At 40.6% G+C, this 21993-nt stretch overlaps 1 protein-coding gene and 1 long non-coding RNA gene across 2 annotated transcripts; one reads left to right on the plus strand and one right to left on the minus strand.

Moving 5' to 3' along the window:
* Positions 1 to 13625: 13625 nt before the first annotated feature.
* Positions 13626 to 15860, plus strand: znf648 (zinc finger protein 648). The gene has a single exon (XM_072439416.1). It carries the CDS (start codon positions 13663 to 13665, stop codon positions 15511 to 15513), a length of 1851 nt encoding a protein of 616 aa, XP_072295517.1. The 5' UTR covers positions 13626 to 13662; the 3' UTR covers positions 15514 to 15860.
* Positions 15861 to 17850: 1990 nt separating this feature from the next.
* On the minus strand, positions 17851 to 21976 carry LOC140354116 (uncharacterized). Its single transcript, XR_011925950.1, has 4 exons — positions 21880 to 21976; positions 20996 to 21080; positions 19310 to 19341; positions 17851 to 19231 (listed from the first exon to the last, which is right to left on the minus strand). It is a non-coding gene; the product is annotated as an uncharacterized lncRNA (long non-coding RNA).
* Positions 21977 to 21993: the final 17 nt, after the last annotated feature.

Here is a 21993-nt window from a genome sequence, read left to right on the forward strand (position 1 = left end):
GGAATGGGCCTTTAAATGTCATGTCACTGCTACAAGTAAATGTATACTTTTAAAAATGGTCAAGAAGTCACTTTTCTTTTTAAATTAGTAGTTCCCAAATGATGGATTGGTACCCCAGACCTTCCTAAATTTCACAAAAGGATTTCTTGGATTGTGGAGCTTGCATGTCCTTGTGCTTCAGGAGGTTTATAGGCTAATCCTCCAGCACAATACCCCTGATGAACATGCGCACAAATGATCTGAGGAAGACCATGATATTACTGGGGGAGTGGTCAAATGAAGGGAACTATCATTTTCATAAGAAACAGTAAAGTCTGAACAAAATTAGAGTTGAAGTTATGTAATGATGAGGTGTAAGTAATGGCTTGTTTCCACTGGTTCGCTTTGGTCAGTGGCGGGCCGTGGGTCTGGGGCTTGGGCCTTCAGTGAGGTCATACACAGTCCCACCCGAATGAATCCACCTCTTATTACCATCATATTACCATCATTATGATGCCATGGCTCTAGACACTATACATTTAGACAGAAACGCAGTTTAAACAGGCGTTGCCTCACCTTCTCTGTGCTGATGTCCGTGTGTTCTCCACTCCGCTCTCCGCAGTTGTCTGCTCGTTCTCCACATTGTTCTCCACATTGTTCTCCACATTGTTCTCCACATTGTTCTCCACATTGTTCTCCACATTGTTCTCCACATTGTTCTCCACATTGTTCTCCACATCGTTCTCAGTGCGTTCTTAACACCGGTGTCCGCTCCGTGCGTTGTTAATGCCGGTGTCCGCTCCGTGCGTTGTTAATGCCGGTGTCCGCTCCGTGCGTTCTTAATGCCGGTGTCCGCTCCGTGCGTTGTTAATGCCGGTGTCCGCTCCGTGCGTTGTTAATGCCGGTGTCCGCTCCGTGCGTTGTTAATGCCGGTGTCCGCTCCGTGCGTTCTTAACGCCGGTGTCCGCTCCGTGCGTTCTTAACGCCGGTGTCCGTGCATTTTCCAGCAAATGTCCGCGCGTTCTCCACGCCGTTCTCTACTCGTTGTCAACGCGTTTTCAATGAGTTTTCATCGCGTTTTCAAACTTTGAAAGTGGGGAACAAACCCGCCTGTAACAGCATCGGCGTTGGACAACCTCTTCTTACAATGTCTAACTTTTCTTGAAAAGTTTATCTTGAGAAAGGTGTTATAATTATATCCTCGACCAAATCGATATATTGTCCTTCTTCCACATTGTGGGTTGAAAAAACAGCTTCGTAGTACACAGATTAATGTGTCTGTCAAATGCAGTTTCCTCATTCAGAGTTTCTGAGGTTTTGCATAGCCCCGCCCATAGGACCTGCTTCTCAATATTGGTGATCCAATCAAAAGACGTGCACGTGATGCACCTGCTAGCTGGCTCCTGTGTAACAGCTGCAGACGTACAATAGCCAACTCTGAAGCTGATTGGTTGACACATAATTTTCATTTCCATTCACTTTAAACTACAAGCACCCTCACTGTTGAGTCTGAAGGCCTCGGCAGATTTTAGACCCTTGACAACACATGATGGCTGAATATGATTGGATAAAGATCTAACATAAAGACCAGCACTCCAAATCTCAACCTGGGGCAGAAGCAGTGCAACCAAGAGAAAAGCCATGAAATGGGGAATAATGAAATAAATATTTGTGGGAAAATATATATATTTTTTAATCATATTCTGATTATGTTTAGGCTAGCAGAGAAGGCCTTGCTTGCCCTGACGGCCCACCACTGGCTTTGATGCAGATTGGGATGGTCCAAAAGTGTCTCCACTGTCTTAAAGGAAAAATGGAGGATTTTTCGCCGAGTTGAGATCTCAAGCGACTGTTAGTCCCTTTTTTAGAAATGCGCACACTCACCACACTCACCTCCCACCCTCCTGTTGTTTCCAAGACGCCGCCTACCGTCAAACCTCATGCAGAAGCACGCAACAATCCTGCTGCTACACGTAAGTTTGTTTATTAGCGCGACGGATCCCATCTCATCTCTCTGTCGTCATTTTGTACTATACACTGAAGGAACTTGGTAAACACACATCGGCATATCAACCACGCATGTGCAGCCAGGGAAACATGCTACTACCTGGGAAGGAGGCTGCAGGTGTGCAGTAGGACGCAAGGAATTATTGACATATGGGAGAACTACTCGGCTGTCCACGCCACGGGGAAATGAGACTCAGATTGCGCACCAAAAATCCTCTATTATAAGTAAACTATGCAAGCACGTTTAAGAGGTCCGAGGTGGAAGGACTCGTTTCCAAAGTGGTCTTGTTCACAATGGACAAAAGGTAAAGCAGATTCATGTGAAAACAGGACAGCAACACAGCCGTTATAAACACATAATATACAACATAATAATTTACACTAGTCATTTCCTGGCTTTTGTTGAGTTTTGGATGCTGACTACAACTTGTTCTATATGATAAGGGCACAATTATTTTCCAGTGACAAAATAACAATACAGTTTACTGTAACCATTACTGTATTTTGGGGCAGATGTAGTACACTAGTGTGTCCAGCCCCCACACAGTTACAGCTGCAAGTTACTGCTAACATGTCGGTAGCTACAATTGGAGTAATGATAAGATGTTAAAGACACAGTAAAGTACCAATACAATGTTAGTTTTTTTGTTTATGATTGTCACTTTCCTATTATACTTATATTGATTCAGCATATTCTTGCTTCTAAGTGGTCTAAACCACACACAAAATATGCATACTTGAGCCACACAGTAGAAGTCAAATGTTTACCCATCGACAGGGAATATACCAAGTTACATATTTTAACACTTCATGCTAAACTAAACATGACAGGAAGTTGTCTGTCCTTTTAAAGTAATTGCCCTCATAAACATTCACCTGTTTTCTGTAGGCAAGAACAGGCCAGATGTTTTCCTCCTACAAATGTTCTCTTTCTACGTCTGGGATCAAGTTACCGCTGCAAAGAACAAGTGAGAAAAAAACAGAGAAAAAACCCCACTCTGAGAACATGGCATTTGGGAACATTTTGTTATTGTCGAGGCAAGTCAATGTCAAAGAGGGGCCAAACCAATGTAAATAGACCTAAAGTCAAAGAAACTGAATGTTGTTCATAGTTTAAAGCTGAGGATTTCTAACAAACATCTAAAGTGCTTTGACACACTACTGTTATCAAAAGTATCGGTACTAAAACTAGTATCAAACCTAACTATGACACAATAACATCACATAAACAGGAAAAAATGTGACTTTTCCTGACCAGTTCAGAAAGACCTTGAGCTTAATCAGAACTGGTATAAGACCACATTGAAACATAAAGAAAGTATAATAATTTTGTGTGGAAAAAGTCTATTCTATCAAAACTTACCTACAAAGGAGCACTTTTTAATGATTGTGGTATCAAATTGAAACAGTTTGAAATGTTATTATTGTGACAGTACTACTATAGTATGTTTATATGAACTTGGACACAGATAAAGGCGTGTACTAAATAAGAGGGAAATGCAACAGATTTAGGAACTACCAGGTTTAAACAAGTACACTGGACTAAATGAGGTCCACATCAAAGTCAAACAACTGCACTGGGCCACATATAAATCAGAACCAAACAAACTCTAAATCAGGTCAAAACAAGATCCAAAAGCTCCAAATCTGGTCTAATGAAGGATTAGGCCTAAACCAGAACTAAATCGCAATAAAACTAATCAAAAACATACACAAACTGACATCAAAACATACCAGTGGCGTGTGGTCAGGGCAGTCAGGGCAATAAGTGATTGGCTAATATAATGTAAAATTACCATGAATGACAACTATATATAAATTGTTCTAAAATATATCCAAATAAGCCCTCACAGTGTCTTTTAGTGGCCTCTACAGGCCGCTGAGCTGTACTGCACGGGAAGCATGCTTCTTTTACTCCCACAGCATTCTCAGTCTGTGGCCGTGTTCAGAGGTCCGTGTTCAGAGGCCCGTGTTCAGAGGTCCGTCTTCAGAGGCCCGTCTTCAGAGGCCCGTGTTCAGAGGTCCGTGTTCAGAGGTCCGTGTTCAGAGGCCCGTGTTCAGAGGCCCGTGTTCAGAGGCCCGTGTTCAGAGGCCCGTGTTCAGAGGCCCGTGTTCAGAGGCCCGTGTTCAGAGGCCCGTGTTCAGAGGTCCGTCTTCAGAGGCCCGTGTTCAGAGGTCCGTGTTCAGAGGCCCGTGTTCAGAGGCCCGTGTTCAGAGGCCCGTGTTCAGAGGGCCCGTTCATGCTCCGCTCTCTAACACGAGCTTTTAGAACCAGAGCAGACAACAGCTTCTTTAATAGTGAGATGTCTGTCAAAAAGGAATGTGTTTTATAGGCCTGCTCTGAGGACAACACAGCCTCAAACGCATGGATCTGTGCTCAAACCACGCTGAATAAACCTGTGTGGGAGTCAAGGATGTTTGCAGGTTTTGCCCTGACTGAGCATGTGCAGAGGAGAAGAGAAGCAACAGCAGCGCCAAGTTTCAACAAACTGACTTAAAAATTATATTTTAGAGACTCTTTGTCTGTGGCTAAGGCTCTGTTCATGTTTACAATGACTAGATGTTAGTTAGAAATACAGGCATTCATTAAACAACACTGAAGTCATCTGATGTATCCATTTACCACACTCACATGGTATGAGAGGATAGCTCAACAGGATAGATGACGCCCTTTACACCAGAGATCCAGGTTTGAAGCCCCTCCTCCCCGGGTTAAATCCCAGTTTAGTCTTAGTTTAGAGAAGTAAAACAAAACTAGGCACAAACCACCCTAAAACAAGATAGTCATCCAGATTTGTAGAGAGGTGACCCCCGCCCACAGTAAAAATGCGTTTCAATGCGTTTTCGCCATAGCAACACCTGTAATTGAATAAATAAAAAATAGATACAGTTAGTGTCCTTCTGTGGGACATTTTAGGCAAAGCAACACCTTTATATAGGACGATCTACAGCAACCAAACCACAACTCGAACAGCTGCATATTAACAAACTACAGCATGAAAGTAGGAAATTATATTGGAACTAACTTTAGAGCGGTTTATGGGCCATTACCTTCCCCTTGTCTTTAACTGACCCTCCCTCGCTCCCACCCAAATTGGGACCCAATTCTCACCCCATCCCCCGATCAGACAGCAGTGGAAATTTACTGAGGCCAAAGAAAGAAAGGGGAGAGATGTCCAGGCATAGACCCACCTGACTTTAAAGTTTGAATCTGTTGTGCTACAAAAAGACATTCTCAGTACATGAGACGAGTGAGAATGGCCTTGTATGTTAATTCACGAAGCTGCAAAAAAGAAATAATCAAAAGCTAATTCACACACACAAAAGATGAATTAGTTAGAAAAATCCAAGGTGGAGGATTGACTCATTGTGCGTGTTTGTGGTCGATGTGTGGGAAACTGTGTAGACCCATGATTAAAAAACACAGAGCCAATTCTAGCTAAGCACACAATAGACTTGTTTTCACTCGCTTTGGAGCGGATCGGAACAGTCTGTGTCTTCAGTTTAATGTGAAATGCGATGCAAAACAGAGGCCTTGACACTCAGATACATCCGACCCTCAGGATAATTAAGTTGAATTGCCCGGCTTTACATTTTGAGCCGACAGATTTAGAAAAACAAACCTAGCGCTCGTTAGCATCGGCTGTTTTCTGTTTATTTATGCACTGCATTCGCGTCAAGACCGAAAATGTTTTATTTCAAATTGCATAATGCATCTACATCAGCCAAACCCAATGTATTATATAAAGAGACATTAAAACGCAAAGTGGAGGTGCAGAGAAGTGAAATAAATGCAGAAAAGCTGATGATAAAATGGTAGTAGTTTCTTGTTTACTCTAGCTTTAGCCACGTCTCACAGCCACGCAAACTTTTACTAAATGTCTTTGTGTGAATTGCTGAAATTGGCCTTATGATTAAAACATATAATTCAGACACAAGTTAGATTTTATTTATTAAGAACAACATTTGTTATGCTTGGATGACGATGTGAAGCCGGGCCCTGAGCCTGGAGAAACACACCGCCAGTGAATATTTAGCCAGATTGATACTTCACTTTTGGTATTTTTGCATGTAGCATTATCTGATTAAATATCCTCAGCTTTATTTATTTATTTTTAGTCATCCATTCATTCATCTATAGATCTTTACAAAATTTGGAATCACTCAATTATAGTTTGCTAAATGGGATCCCCAAACTACACTTGGCCTCGGACCCTTACGAAGCTAGAAACGGCCCTGTGAAAACTCCACACTGAGAAGCCACAATTGCACATTCTGTACTGACTGTACCTCAACCCCTACACTTACCCCCATACTCACCACTATATCCAGAAAGTACCGACACTATTTCCCCTGATACTACAGTATTCTGTATATCTGGCAGTGGGGGTGGACCTAAACGGTGCCACTTATGCAACTGTACCAGACCGCGGCCAATGCGATGATTTGCGCAGAAGGAAGACATTTGTGTGGAAAATTCCTGTATGTTTGGGGTTAGGTCTCTGGAGCACCGTGAAATACATTAGCCATGCACGGAATGACTCAGCACTTTCTTTACTGCTCTAAAGTTGCCACTGGGCTCATTCAAGTCAAACTCGACATCCAAACACATTAGAGTAATTTCTTCAAGTGAGTAATCGAATTTTGTTTATAGGTCTTGAGTCCAAATGGCATCGTTAATTAGGATCAGACTGGGTTGGAATTCTTCTCTTTTCCTTTCTGTTGTGTATTTCCATCGAATCCTTTGCCTCGGTCTACCTAGCACTCTTTTCTGAAACCTCCACTTCATCTTAGTCGTCACTGTGTTCTGTTTCCCAGCATCGCTCTAGATGATCTGAATATGTACAATAGGTTATAATCCTCTCATTTCAGCGACTTGTGACCTGATCTAGGCCGCAATCGATGGGTCGCCTTCTCCGGACCAATTACCCAGGACTTTGAAAGAATAAGTCAAATGCAGAGGACACATGTCCCCACAGCGTCGCTAAATTATCCCTTACATTCTTCCTTTGCACGTCTTCAAATGTCATATGTTGGTTTGGACACTCGTGCAACGTCAAAGCATGAAAGCCATAAAAACACTACACTATCGCAGCGTTTCTGTCATCCAATCACAATCTGCTCCCTTTGTCTTTCAGCCATTTACTCCTCCAGCAGTTCGTACAAAAGCTCTCTCTCCCTTCCATCTTCTGTCATCCTCTTCAACCTTTCCATCTTCTCTTCCTCCACCAGAACGTTGAAAGTCCTGTTGAAGTGAGTTGTCAAGGTAGATTTTCTGTGCATCACTCAACAAGGACATAACTGGCAATCCATATATGTTTTTTATGTTTAGTTTTTTTGTTGTTAAAGTAAAACTGGAGGTAGTACATGATTCAATGGAGATAGAAAGTTTTGTATGGCCCATTCTCCAGGCAGATAGATGCATTTTTATGCCATACTGTGGAATATTATTGCCAAAAGAAGAGCATTTCCAAAAGCCCCACCACGTAACATTTGAGCTAAAAAGAGACTAAACAACAAAAGCAAATTATTCATTGATTTTTGATATATAAAATGCAGAAAAAGCATATGTCCTTAAAGTGAGTGAGCTTGCATCTCCCCAAACCTGACTCGTACTTGGCCTGAAGGAGCCTCCACCGGCTTGTTTCCATGGAAATGTTGTTCTTTTGGCTAGAATATTACACAGTATAATATAACTTCTGCATGGAGAATGTTCAGAAGTATAATTTTATGTATAGAATCATGCATGTGTCACACCCAGTAAGTGCACTACAGCCTGTTAGTGTACAGTTAGTGTACAGTCAACCTAAGTAAGCCATATATACCACGCAAACCATAACAAAATTCTACAATTCAAAAGTATTACCAAACCATGTCATTTTGGTTAACTTATTAGTTGGTTCTCAGTTCTCTCCTGAGAGGGGACAGTTGGCCCCAGACCACCCTGACTGTCCCGTCCTCTCTGCAGGGGCCCATGGGACACTTCCAGGTGACACTCGGGTCCCTGGGAGACACTAGGACCTTTTGGACGTCCCAGCAGTGGGGCTCACGCAACACACAAGAGGTTTATTGTGACAGATTCAACATAATAAACACTCATCACAGGCAACACTCGCTCTCATTCACCTTTGACCTTTAGTGAACCTGCTACGTGCAATACTCACAACAAAAATAGGCTTTACACAAGTTATTTGACAGATTCATTTTCATTGATTCATATGGTACGACACATTTGCAAAGATCAAATGAATGTCAACATAAGACAATGTGACCGACTTGTTTTGGTCAATAAGGGGAAACCAGTGGATCAACATTTGAGAATTGAACCGCCAACCTACTTGCTGTGAGTTATGTAAGTTATGTAAGCGAGTGATAGCATTAGCAGTTAGCCTCCAACTGGTGCAATATTTGGTGGTGAGTTTTGTATGAAAATGCATTGAAACTCCTCTTTAACGTAGAGAGGCTGTAAATATTCACGCTTAAACCCATCTTGAACTGATCTAAATGTACAGATAAACTTAAAGTGCCAATAAGTAACCTTTTAGCCAACAAATATGTTTTCATTGCACTGAAAAACTTCCAAAAATAGTGTCCTGACTGTGACCGGGCTTGCATCTCCACAAACTTGACTCGTACATGGCCTGGATGAGCTTCTTCCTGCTTGTTTCCATGGAAATGTTGTTCCTTTGGCAATAATATTCCACACTATGGCATAAAATGTGTCTATCTCCTTAAAAAATGTTCCGAAGTATAGTTTTAACTTATTTATGGGATCATGCAGGTTGTGTCAGAAAGTTACCAACTGTTGCTTTAAATATGTAAATGTGTGCAAAAGTTATTAACAAATTATTAACAGTATTTTATTTGTTTATTCATTTTTCCTTTGAGAGATTTAAAGTGTTGCTAACTATGCATGAGATCTATGCATGTTTATGTATATTAAACATATGTAGAACATTCTGTTCTGAGCCTGACAGCTGTAGCCTGCAGCTCATACACTAAAACCTGATCCAATTTCAGTCATTTAATGTGGGAAAAAACAGAGAGTCCAAAACCCAAAATAACTATTTATACAACGTTAAGACTCACTTTTGTTCAGCAAATCAATGCAGTGTTAGATTTCTCTCTGTTCTCTTGGGAAAGTAAGTGGACTCATGGATTTAATCTGATGTGAAAGAAGTAGTATTTTTTATTCGCTGCAGAACTATGGCCTTTGTTTGGTAAAGGTCCATTAATTTTTTTAACAGAGGTTTTCCTCAAATAAATCATTTTTGCTGATGTTGTACCCCACTAAAATTATTTTTTACAAACAATTTAAGTATCCAAACAGTAAACACGGCTTTCCAGGAATTCGTGTTTTGAATTTAAAATTGGGAACAGAGTGTGACCTGCGGAGCCTTTGTCTCGAGTTTGGGGAGACTTTTGTTGTTGACAGTATTTTTCCAGGTACTTTTCCACAGACCTCACTTTTTGTCTCAATGTGAGTGAAAGAGAAATGGCGCCTTCTTCTGGTTGTTAAGTCACATTGCAAGTGAAAAAACAAAAAAAGCTTGATCGACTCACGTGACCAAACTTAGTCCGGAAATGCTTTGATTTGTAAAGTCTGTTAATAAAATGTGTTTTATATCTGACATCAGTGGTTCCCAAAGTGGGGGTGGAGACTCCCAGGGGGGTCGCGAGGCACGATCTGGAGATCGCGAGATCAGGCATGTCTAAACTACGGCCCGGGGGCCAAATCTTGCCCTCAGACCATTTTTTGTTGGCCCTCCAGCCTCCTGCTAAGTTGGTCCAAACAACAAAAGTAGAACTTTTTACTGTAAAATTGGAAAAATGCAAGAATATTAATGTTCCAAGTCGTTTTAAAGGTGTGGAGGCTCATGGAAACTATGTCAAATGCTAAATTTGAACGAATGATTCACTTTGTCATTCGACAAATTAGACATTGTCAGGTTGTTTTGTGGCCCTCTGCCATGTAAGTTTTAAAATGTGGCCCTCGCTGACAAAAGTTTGGACACCCCTGTTCTAAATTATGATGTATTAAATGTATATTTTTAATTGGACAAAGTATATTTGAGTTAAATAAGGTAAAATAACACAATAATTCACTAAAATAAACACAAATTAACCTTAATTTCAAATGGTAGAAAAAGCTTCAGTTGTAGTCATCTGGACTCAGTTTGAAAAAAATAGACGTTTCGACTCTCATCCAAGAGTCATTGTCAATAAAAGAATTTAGATCGAGAACTCCGATATTAATACTGTTCTGTGGTAAGATCCGCCCATTGGGAGGAGCCTTCCTGAAGTAGAAAGAGTTGTTTGTTTCAACAGAAACTCCCCACTTGTATCCACCGAGCTAGCCTATTCAGAATTTTAATTAATTTCAAATGTTATGGATCTTGAAATGATCTTAGATGCTAATTACCATTAGCTGTGGGGACCCGGATTGGTTACATAGTTATTTTGGGGGTCCCAGTCTGAAAAGTTTGGGAACACCTGTTTTATTTCACAACATAAGCCAGTATTTTGAGCACTGAAATCCGAACAAGTCCGGAGAGGTGGTTTAAAAACACAGAGGAGCGCCTAACACCAAGTAATGACACTATGGAGCCACTAGAGGGCGACATGTGCTGGATTAGTCAACTCAAATTGAATGAAACAAAACAAAACAACTTTTGAACGTGGTTTAAATGTCAACTTTGAAGTGCACATGATGAATTAGTATGTGTGGTAAATATTAATATTTCAGTCAAGTTTGTGAATCAGTTGAAAATTACAGTATCACTGAAATATATTGATTAATTAGGGAGACACCCAAAGTCTCTCACCCTTCAAACCTTAAAGCAATAGTCGTATGTAACTTTCTGGAGGTGGAAAATCCCCTGCATAATTCTATGGAATGAGGGAGTTAAAACCATACTTTGGAACATTCTTAGAGATCGATATGTTTTATGCCATATTGTAGAATATTATTGTCTGTATTGTGTTGTATTGTGCTCCTGTGGCACAATGTACTGTATTTGCATATTCTTGGTCCCTGTTGAAAACGAGATGCACCTTAAGGGGATTTACATGAACATGTTCAAATTCAGTCTGACAGTAAAAGTATAACCCACAAGAAATGCCAAATGTTATCTTAAAATACATGTTTTCGCTTTGTTTTTGTCCAATTCGTAGTCCAACTTGTCAGATGGGCATTTGAAGCAAAACATTGCAAATATAATGAATATATTTAATTCCATAAAAAGGAATAGTAGACCTACATGTAACGAGAGACAAACGAGAGAACATCTGCTATAGCACTCGATTCTATGCCATTTGGAGTTGATGACTATGAAATCCTCTTGGTGGACACATACTCTGGTCATGTTGGTCAGAGAAGGTAAGTTGAGCCTCTGGTACAGGGTGCCGCTGACCCACAGACACACACTGTCAACTCCTTCTGCTCACTCCACCTGCCAGAGACTACAAGCAGGGGACTCCTACTACATGCACTGAGCCCAAGTACTACATGTGGACTGAGACTGGAAAGCCTAAGGTAAGTACAAGTGGACTGAGGGTTCAGTATTCACAGCTTGCTTTTGTAGTGTATTTGAGTAGTATTCAAAATGTGTAAAAGGGAAGTTACATCGTCATATGGTTAGAACGTATATGTAAAATAAAAATAATTCTACGGTTAGCCTACTTTTAATACAAGGAATGATAAAAAATAAATAAAAAAAAATGTCCCTGAACAAGTTTTATGAGGAACAAAAACTAAGACTACAGTCTAGTCTACTACGGAAACAACATTTGAACGAGTGTGTTTTACTACTTTGGTTTTAGGGCTTAAACAATGATTAAAAACGGGTAAAACCAGTCAGGACTGGAATAGCACATTGTTGTCACTGTTACACACCGGGTGAGGCCCAGTAAACAAGAAAAAATATGAAACACGTAAAATTGAAAGAAGTGAAGTTAAAAAACTACGAGGGGTGCACTGATATATCGGCCCCGTATCGGTCGTTATTCAGGTCTTTGAATAATATCGGTTTCAGTCCAAAAAGCACCGATATCAGTCCACGATGTTAAGCCTTGGTAATGAAGGAGTTAACTCTGCGACGCTTCAGAAACAGGAAGAAAACAAGGGAATAAACAACAGCTTATGGACAATATGTATTCTATCAGATCAATCAGTAAACTTTCATCCGGTCTTTATTCTGCACCAAAAGACCCAGAAATGACAAAGTTACAGACTTTTAAAAGCTCTAGAAAAGGTTTAGACAAAATTTAGTGTGAGAGGTTTAAAGGTGCCTTAACATGCTTTTTTCACGTTACGTAGTCTATCCTAAGTGTATAATTGATAATAATAAGGGTTGTGCAACACCCTTAACATAATAGTTAAGAAATATCACCCAGACCTTGGACCCCCTCACCAACCCGGAAATGCAGACGGCTTGGTTTGATATTCGCCCCCACCCTTGCGAAGAGCGATCTGGCTCCCCCGCCCAACCCGTGACGTAGTCTCAGAGCGTGTGTGTGCCCCGCCCACCCGTGACGTAGTGTGTCCCCCACAGCTGTGTGCTCCGCGCTGCGCCGCTCCGCGCGAGTGACTGAGAAACGATAGAACTTCAGATCAACACTACTTTGAGACTAAATAAATCTGGTGTTTATTCTACAGCGTGCGCAGAACAGATATATCTATATGTATCTATCTATCTATCTATATATATATATATAAATATATATATAAAAGTCTTATGTCCATCGCGCTCTTATTTCCCCGTTTATTTTCCCGGTTGCTGCATCAACTGCCTCTTTGAGCCGTGTTTCGTCGTAAATCGAAGCAGAAAAACTCCGGGCTTGTAGGGAAACACGAGCAGCGCGGAGCCGGGGGGAAGGGGGCGGGAGGCAGCAGGCAGGAGGGGGAGGGGGAGGGGGGATGATGACGCGTGCCTGTGGGTATGACGCGGCCTTGTAGCTACCCCCCGTCAGTTTGGAGATTCGAGGAAAGGAGATAGTCTGTAATATAGCTAAACACTGCGGGAATCAATAAAAACACTCTGGGTACATATATGAAGCACAAATAGCAATGTAAGAAGGTTAAAAGCTCTGAAAAGTCGATTTAGCATGTTATGGGACCTTTAAAGGAGGAGAAGAGAGAGTTGTGAGTGTGTGATCAGACTGAGGAGGTTCAACACCTGATGACACAGGGACGTGAGAGGTAAAAGACACTGAAGTCTGAGAAATAAGAGACACAAAAGGAAATTCACAGATTGGAAAAGAGTGAGGGCTGATTTGAATCATACATTACAGCTTATATCTAAAAACAGTGCAGAATAAAACTTTTTCAGTTTCAAACATTTCCTCCAAATGAAGGGTATAATAAGTTCTAACTCAACATTTTAAAACACAGCATTATTTCTTAGTTAAAAATATTGAAAAACATAAATAAAAAGAAAATATCGGCCAAATATCGGTTATCGGCTCAAGCGTTTCCAATAACATCGGTATCAATGTCCATGTCGGTGCTCCACTATCAATCAAACTTATATTTGTTTTTAAAAATCTAAAATACTAATAATGCGTTATTTCCGTTCATGAGGATGTTTTGCTCTTTGGCCGCAGGTCTTGGTCTTCTCAGGACATACATTTCCCGACGTGTGTTGACTCTATACGCTGCACACTCCAGAAGCCGCCATGACTGAAACAGGGCTCTCCAAAACGGGCAAGAAAAGAAAAGTTCAACAACATTCTGTCCCCAGGTCATTTGTGGCGACAGAGCAAGAAGAGAAGGATCTACAAGACTCAATGACATGTGTGGACATTACAGTCGATTCTGGAATCTTGTATTTGAATCCACTCACTCCTAAATGGAATAGTGGCATTGCTGGAACGTCTCTTGACATTTCCTCTGAGGAAGAAGAAGAAATATGGGTGCAAAGTAAGGATAATGGTGAACTAGATTTAGCAGAAAAAGCAAAGACTTCTAACCGGCTGACATTAAAACTCAAACATGTTAAAGGCAATAAACATAATTCCATTCAACAAACTCCAAATGGGATTAGTATGAACAATATTGCTGATATTTCATCAACTTCATCAGATGAAATTTGTGTTCAAAATCTGGACAATGTTAAAGGGAGAAAGGCAAAAAAACAGCACTTAGTGTCAAAATTGAGACTACGTAAAGTCCAAAAACATCATTTGAATGAACGATATACAATTGTGAAGAGTGGGATTATCAGCAACTGTTACAATATTCCAACCTCATCGTCCGAAGAAAAGGACATTTGGGTTCAAATTGACGACAATGCTGAGAGCACATTGACAAAGACCGCCAAGCAGGTCACGCCAGAAATTAACGTCACTGTCAAAGACTGTTGTACAAATCCACAAACTAAACAATCCACAGATGAGAAGAGTCCAATAATTAAAAACTGTGCCCTAAATTTGTCATCAGAAAGTGAAGAGACGAACATTAGTGCAAAAAACAATGAAGAAACAACGATGGCGGAAAACGACAAACAGGTCATGTCCAAGCTCAAAGATCTTCACGTCAAGAATGACAACGGCGCTGACGTTTCTGCCAAAGATTTATGCAAGGACGACGCCAAAATGTCTCGACTTTTAGAAGCGATGAAAAAACGCGGCGATATCGACTCGGAACAGCGACCGTTCAAGTGCACACATTGTCACTGGGCCTTCAAGAAGTTGTGCTACCTGCAAAGCCACTTAACCACCCATTCTGGTCTCAAACCCCACGTGTGTGACAAATGTGGCAAAGCGTATTCGCACCAAGGCACTCTTCAACAACACAAACGGTTGCATACGGGAGAACGGCCTTACCGGTGCCCGTTTTGCGACCGCAGCTACATTTGGTCGTCCGATTACCGCAAGCATATCCGAACGCACACCGGAGAAAAGCCTTACGAGTGCAAAGAGTGCGGCAAAGACTTTATCCGATCTTCCGATTTGAGAAAACACGAACGCAACATGCACACCAACAACAAACCGTTTCAGTGCTCACATTGCGACAAAACATTCAATAGACCTCTGTCGTTGAAAAGACACGAGCGGAAACATCTCGGAGAACGCCCGTATTCCTGTTCCGACTGCGGTAAGAAGTTTGCTCTGGAGAGTCGCATGGTCGAACATCAAAAGATCCACAACGGGGTGCGTCCGTTCGTCTGCTCCGTGTGCGCCAAATGTTTCACGAAATCGTCGAATTTGACCGAGCACGAAGCCATCCACAGCGGGAAAAGGCCCCATAAGTGTGGGGAGTGTGGGATAGCGTTCGCGATGGCCGCCAGGCTTGTTCGACATCAGTACACGCACAATGTTGGGACGATTCACAGTTGTGGTGGGTGCAATAAGAACTTTAGCTGTTTGGCAAATCTGGAGCAGCACCAGCAGCTGAACTGTGCGGGCAGGATCTTTGTCTGTGTACAGTGTGATAAGTCCTTTAGGTGTGCAGAGAAGCTAGCACAACACATGCAGCATCACAACCACAGCAGTGAACTACTAAGGACACATGCAATGCCCCAATGAGCTGTAGTAAATCAGGTTTAGTTGAGTTTGAGCTTTCCACTTGCAAGCGTGATAACCGTTTGCCATAGTCCGCAAAAAGCCTTGGAAAAGCAAGAGGCGTCCGGCTGCAGATCTTAATTCAGAGTCCCCTCCCCGTAACCAGGGAGACGTAACCTCACGAGACTCTTATCTTCATCAAGACGTCCCTCAGGCCTGGATGTGTCAAAGTCGCCAAATCAACACCACGAGAAGAAGAAGAAGCGTGTAACATTCCTCTTTTAGTTCATTTGTGTGTGTGTGTGTGTGTGTGTATAAAGTTGAGGGTGAACAAGTTTTCCGATATTGTTTTTTGTATTCTGATTATGGTGTTTAAATTGTGATTGCTCAAATTATACGTTTGTGGAGCCTGAACCAAACCAATAAAGAGAGGGTTCAACATTTGTGGATCAGATTTTTGTGGATCAGACGTTGGGAGATTTACTGTTAATGAATGAAATATCTGTGGTTAAAGAGGCCCAGACTCCACCTGAAAGTATGTCAATGCAACTTGTATTTTAAATAAGCATTTCTTCATATGGCTCAAACTGCGCTGATATCTGCACTGACTGACCGCTGTGTGACCTTAGTTGGCAAAAAGGACAGTAGCTTGTACAACTGTCCTTGTACAATTGGAGCAGCCATGGGTCAGTTGTACAAGACTTTGCAAAATGTCCTCCTTGGTTTTGAATGTGAACAAGACTAAAGATATGGTCGTTGATTTTAGAAAAAGCACACACAATTATGAAGCGGTCAGAGTCAATGGTCAGACTGTGGTGACTCAGTATAAGTACCTGCACAATCATGCCCATCTCTGGTCTAAACTTTGATGCCAACTATGAGGTCGTGTGCAAGAAGGAACCAGCGACTGCACTGCCTCAGGAAACTGTGAGCAAGACGTATATATGCATGACAAATTGGTTTGAAAATGTGTCAGACAAGAACAAAAAATCATGCTTGTCATGCAAGAACGGAGCCACGCCCTGAACGCTCTGTTTCAGGTCCTGCCATCAGAGCAAAGACTGTTTCATCTCAGCAGTTATTATCCTTTTAAACAAGCTCCCTCAGCATAATTAATTAATTTAGTCTGTTTTTTATATTGTGTGCATGTATGTTTGATGTCTCTTAATCACTTCAAACCAATTTACCCAAGGGTACAAACAAAGACACCCAACCTAAGTCCTTTAAAGTGCTTAAACCTGTAACACGGAGTTCAGAGCGCATGCACTGGATTCAGTGGCTGCAGGCGTTCAAAACGGTTAAAAATAACGAGGTGTTCAGACCACACGCAGTGCGGTGCGGTGCTAGTGCGTCACGCATTCTCAACGTTGGAATACATTTTTGCCAGTCCAAGCAAGGCGTTAGTGTTCTTTTGCTCATAGTTGTGATGTGAATTAGCCATATGTTTAAGTTGATAACTGATTCAAAGTTAATTTACCGGAATATATTTAAGAATGAATGCAACGGACTCAGAAAATTATAATTTTATACATGTATTTATGTATCTAAATCATTTCATTTACCTTTGGATAGTTTATCTACTTGTAACTCAATTTGCATATTTGACCCTGCTCTTCTAAAGTACATATTTGTGTACAATGTGTCCTTTTTAATCAACCATGTGTGAATGTTCAGATCCTACATAGGAATCAAATTCATCCATTAGACATAGTGTATGTACAGTAAACATTTTAATTGGAGCTTTCTATAGTTCATATTACATTATAACATTTGAATAAACATATCCTATGATAAAGCGATGCATTAAGTGACAGATTATTGGCAGTCTATAGTAAACACTGACTCAGACTTATGTGCCACACCCCTCGATCTCTCCTCGCTCGCCCCTTTCACACTCCTCGCTCAGCCCTCTCTCTCCCTGGACTCTTGCAGACGAGGGGAAATCAGACCCCCACCTGCTGCTATGGGACGCTCTCCTTACATTAATAGGCAGGGCCTGTGAAAATCCTGTTATTTAACAGATGCATGTGCCAGACCATAAGTCTTCCTCAAGATCAGCTGCAGCAGAGCTCGGACAGGACCGCCAACGACACATGGAGCAGCAAACGCATTTTGGTTTTCATAAAGGTAGTAAATTGTACACCCGAGAGAATCTTCCAAAAATAAATTGCACACAATCTAAATCCATCTCCAGATGATACTCTGGAACATGGAGAATGGTCCTCAAGCAATGTCAATACATTTGACAAATATTATAGCACTATATGTTTCTTCCTTTAAAAAAAATAACTTCTCAATTGTGAATACATATAATTTATTAAAAATAAAACTTCAAGAATTGCAAAATAAAATGCCTTAAAATGTACATAATTGATCATATTTTACAAATACAGAGCCATACATACAGTTCATACTGAAAAACAAGTGAACACAAACGTATTATAGACCTATAGGTCTAAGGGCAGGAATCAGTTCTACCTTGGTCATACAAGACTGTACATTAGCCTGACATACACATACTACCGGTAGTTTGTCATCTGTGTCACCATTACTTCAAATAAATACCTATTTTTGGTACAATTCAAACTGAAAGCTCCGCGATCAGTGAGTCAGTGGTTGTAACGAGGTCAGCGTCATAGGTAAGGACATAAAGATCTGGCCCCTTACATGGAATTACATTATATTAAAGTTCATATTATACTTTTTGCCCTCTATCATTGCTTTGATCAAAAGCATTTAAATGTAAAGAGGATCAACTGAATCTGGCACTTGTTTCAACTACCGGTAAATGCTTTAAGATGCATATATGCAACAAAATCTTTATATTAACTTTGGAAGGAATTGCAGAAATTCCCATTACAAAAATATTCATTTAAAGTGACTTTCTGCAGGTAGAAAATGGCCTTCATTATTCCAAAGAAAACTAAAACCATGCATAATGTTCTCCATGGAGATAGATATGTTTTATGCCATACTGCAGAATGTTACAGCGTGTCAGGTACGTGTCAGGTTTGTGGAGATGCAAGCCCGCTCACAGTAAGGACACAGGTTTTTATAAACAAATGTATGCAAAAATACAAGCAAAAAACATGCTTTTATTTTATTATCTATATTTTGGTTAAAAGGTTGCATGTTGGGGCTTTAAGACACTTGGGAGGACCCAATAAACATATAAACATAGGGTTTTATAAGTTAAGAAAATCATAATTCCATGTGTACCAATATAGATTATATCGTTAAAGTATCTTATATTAAAAGTTGTTGTAACTTAATGAGGATCTGCAAATTCCAAAATGGCGGTAACCTAAATCTTTTGCCAATAGAGAAACAGATACAGCAGTTTGTTGCCATGTTATTGCGTCAACAGAGATATGATCCATCTGTTCTGTCTGTACAATTAATTTAGCTATGGTTAACGTTAAGTACCTGATGTGCCGCTGGGAATAGGAGTAGCTCTGGTCCAGGGTATTTGGAAACATTTTATTTTGTTTTTTAATAATTATTTTGCCCCAAGGCTTTATTAGACAGGAAAGGTGAGCGTGAAATGGGGGTGAGAGAGAAGGGAGGACATGCAGTAAATAGTTGGAGTCGGGATTTGACCTCACAACACTGGATGTGCGCTGTGCCTTAACCACTCGACCACCGGGACGGGAAAGTGGCCTTTATATTGAAGATGACTGGCAAGTCTCAATTTACAGTACTTTCACACACAAATAGTTTATACAGTGCTATGATGCCGGTCCTGCAAATGTAGAGATGTCACCTGTTCATTTGACATGTATACAGTCATTTCATGAACATATATTTTACTTTTACATACCCAACATGGGGGATTCTAGCCCAGCTGTTGCCCTAGAAAAAAATAAAATAATTGATTTAAAGTCCAAAAAAACTCAAAGCTAGCGGGAAGGTAATTAAACACATTCTTAAACACACATTCAATCTTTTTCCACCTTCTAAAATGTTTTGTTAGTGCATAAATCAAAATTTACCTGACGCCAGTGTATGACTATTACGCAAAGTAAGGGTTTAAATGGAACATTTTGCCTTTCCACCTCCTGTTACTTTTGCAATACTTCAAAATGTGCATTAAAAATAAGGGAATGGAAACGCAGTGACTGAAACAGAAGGGACAGAACTGCATTACCAGTAGCAGGAATCAAACCAGAGACCTTAGTAAGCACATATTACGGTCCAAACACTCCAAAAGTAAAGAAAAGATGGCTAGAATGCAGAAACAATACATCTCTAATCAAGATTTTGAATTGTCCAACAAATAAATACTAATAAAATCATCCCTAGTACATTCCTTAGCTTTGTAAAAGGTATCATTTTGACAGCTATAAAATGGCTTTATAATGTGCTAAGATTATCTAGACTCTGGGAAAGGCTGAGACAGGTGGCTCACAACTTCACTGCATTAGAGGAAGACTTAGTTACAGATCATATGATCATATGGACAGCGAGCGCAAGAGCAAAGATCAAATGTTTAACCTTCAGTTTCAGTTTAGTCTGCAATTTTTTATGGCATAAGCAGGATGTGCCAATGTAGTCCACTAAAGGAGTCGAATTGGCCATTTAGTTGTTAGTCATGAACAGTACTTCATCCATATATTCATGAATGTATATTCATTTGTAAGACTGGTCGTAGTAAGAGATGCTAAGAAGGCCAACCAGGAAAGAACAAAAAATAAATAAAAAAATGTTTGTATGTGTTTAATGTATAATAAACCAATAATTACATAAGCCCTATTTGAGATATATAACAATATACAATTTTATATGTTGGTGACATAAAACACTGAACCAGTTGTATGAATACATTTAGAATGTTTTCTTTCTTGTATTGACATATTAACAGCTGGAGTATCTGACATATCTTTTTGTAAATGAGTGAAGAGTATATTGTAAATGGTGCACTTGTGACAAAGTGAGACCATTGCTCGCTGTCTGCAGCTAATAAATAAAGTGTTTTATTTCTTGTCAGCCAGAGCTAAAAGCAGCACTCTGATTGGCTGTGCTTGGGTGGTCCACTAGGTTCATTTCACCTTCTGAAAAAGCTCTTCTAAAGCCGTGCATACGCCTGAAAATGCATGGGAATACAAATGTTTTTTGAGAGCAAGGGACAAGTTAATCAGCTCAAAACTATGACCAGTTTGTACAAGAATGACATGACTATATGTCCCATTGGCTAAACATATATTTGATATAGTAATAGCTGCTTAAAATATGACACAACAAACCTCAAATTAGTTCCACACATGTCAAATGTTGTACACTGTATGTGTGAGTTTCCACTAGAAGGAAATGTAAAGTGCTTGTCATGCTTCATGCGAAACAACTCAGTAACGTGTTAATGCTCTACACTGCGATGGGAGGAGGGGCCACAAACCCCTCAGGTCTCCCATAACAAATGGTCAGTGTCAACAACTTTCAACTGGCATAGCTCTGTAACAAAACAAATGAATAGTGGAGATTATCTTTATATTAACACATTGTTGCTCACCAGCTTTCCTTGAAAACGGGTTGATCCCTGTGGAGGTGGAGGTGGAGGCCTGGAACACGGCTGGAGGCGGAGGCAAAGAGGAAAACTAATGGAACAAAAAACATTTATTTTAAGAAAGCATTTGTGGAAGTATGCATGGTTAGATATTTTGAGAGGAGTTGTTTGAAGCTTTCGTGAGGAGATGGTAAAACGTATATTAGGGTCAGAGCAGCATAGCACACAGTTCAAACAGGTGCATACTTTGTTGTACTGCTCAACTACTGGGGCAGGAGTGGCTAACTAGATCAAGAGCCAAAATGTTCAGCTACACCACACACCGGGCGTCGGGGAGAAATTATTATTTAGTTATTATAATTCACAACATAGACCCCTAAAATGATTGAGGCTTAATACTACAACTTTTTATATAACCTTATTGACTTAAATAACACTGTGAATAAATGTGATTTCTTCTGTATGGGTTTATTATGTTTTTATGAAACAAAAACATGTCCATATTGTAAATGTGTGATTACATTTGAAAAATATAGGTCTCTATTGGGGTCACAACCCTTGTCCCCATCTCAGATCGGCCCCAGCAGCACAATCTGTTTGGACAACAATTTCAATTCAATTCAATTTATTTTTCTAACGCCCAAAATCACAACAACACTTGCCTCTGAGGGCGAACAAAGCTTTGACACTGCCCACAAGACACAGCCTCAAGTGGGACAGAGAGAGCATGTGTAGATATTTAAGCCTGTCAAATCTGATACGAGGCAAAGAGGATCAGGTTTGACACCCCTGGACTGGTGTCATGGTGAGGAGGACTGAGCTTGTGGACTTGCTGGAACTGTGCACGTTTGCGGTTGATGAAATACAATTAAAAAGAAATACGATCTCACCATCTGAGGTGGGCTGGTCGGTTCTGGAGCATCCTGTTGATCGTCTTTGGGTTTGGGCTTAAACCAACCACTGAACCACCCTCCTGAGGCATCAGCCTGCTCACAAAGATCAAG

The sequence above is a fragment of the Eucyclogobius newberryi genome, unplaced genomic scaffold (genome assembly GCF_026437365.1).
Source record: "Eucyclogobius newberryi isolate DKJ021-1_F unplaced genomic scaffold, fEucNew1.0.hap1 SCAF_9, whole genome shotgun sequence".
Lineage (NCBI taxonomy): Eukaryota > Metazoa > Chordata > Actinopteri > Gobiiformes > Gobiidae > Eucyclogobius > Eucyclogobius newberryi.

Bases quoted from the DNA above. Each gene is read 5' to 3' on its own strand.
- znf648 (XM_072439416.1), top strand. From the start codon at position 13,663: ATGACTGAAACAGGGCTCTCCAAAACGGGCAAGAAAAGAAAAGTTCAA.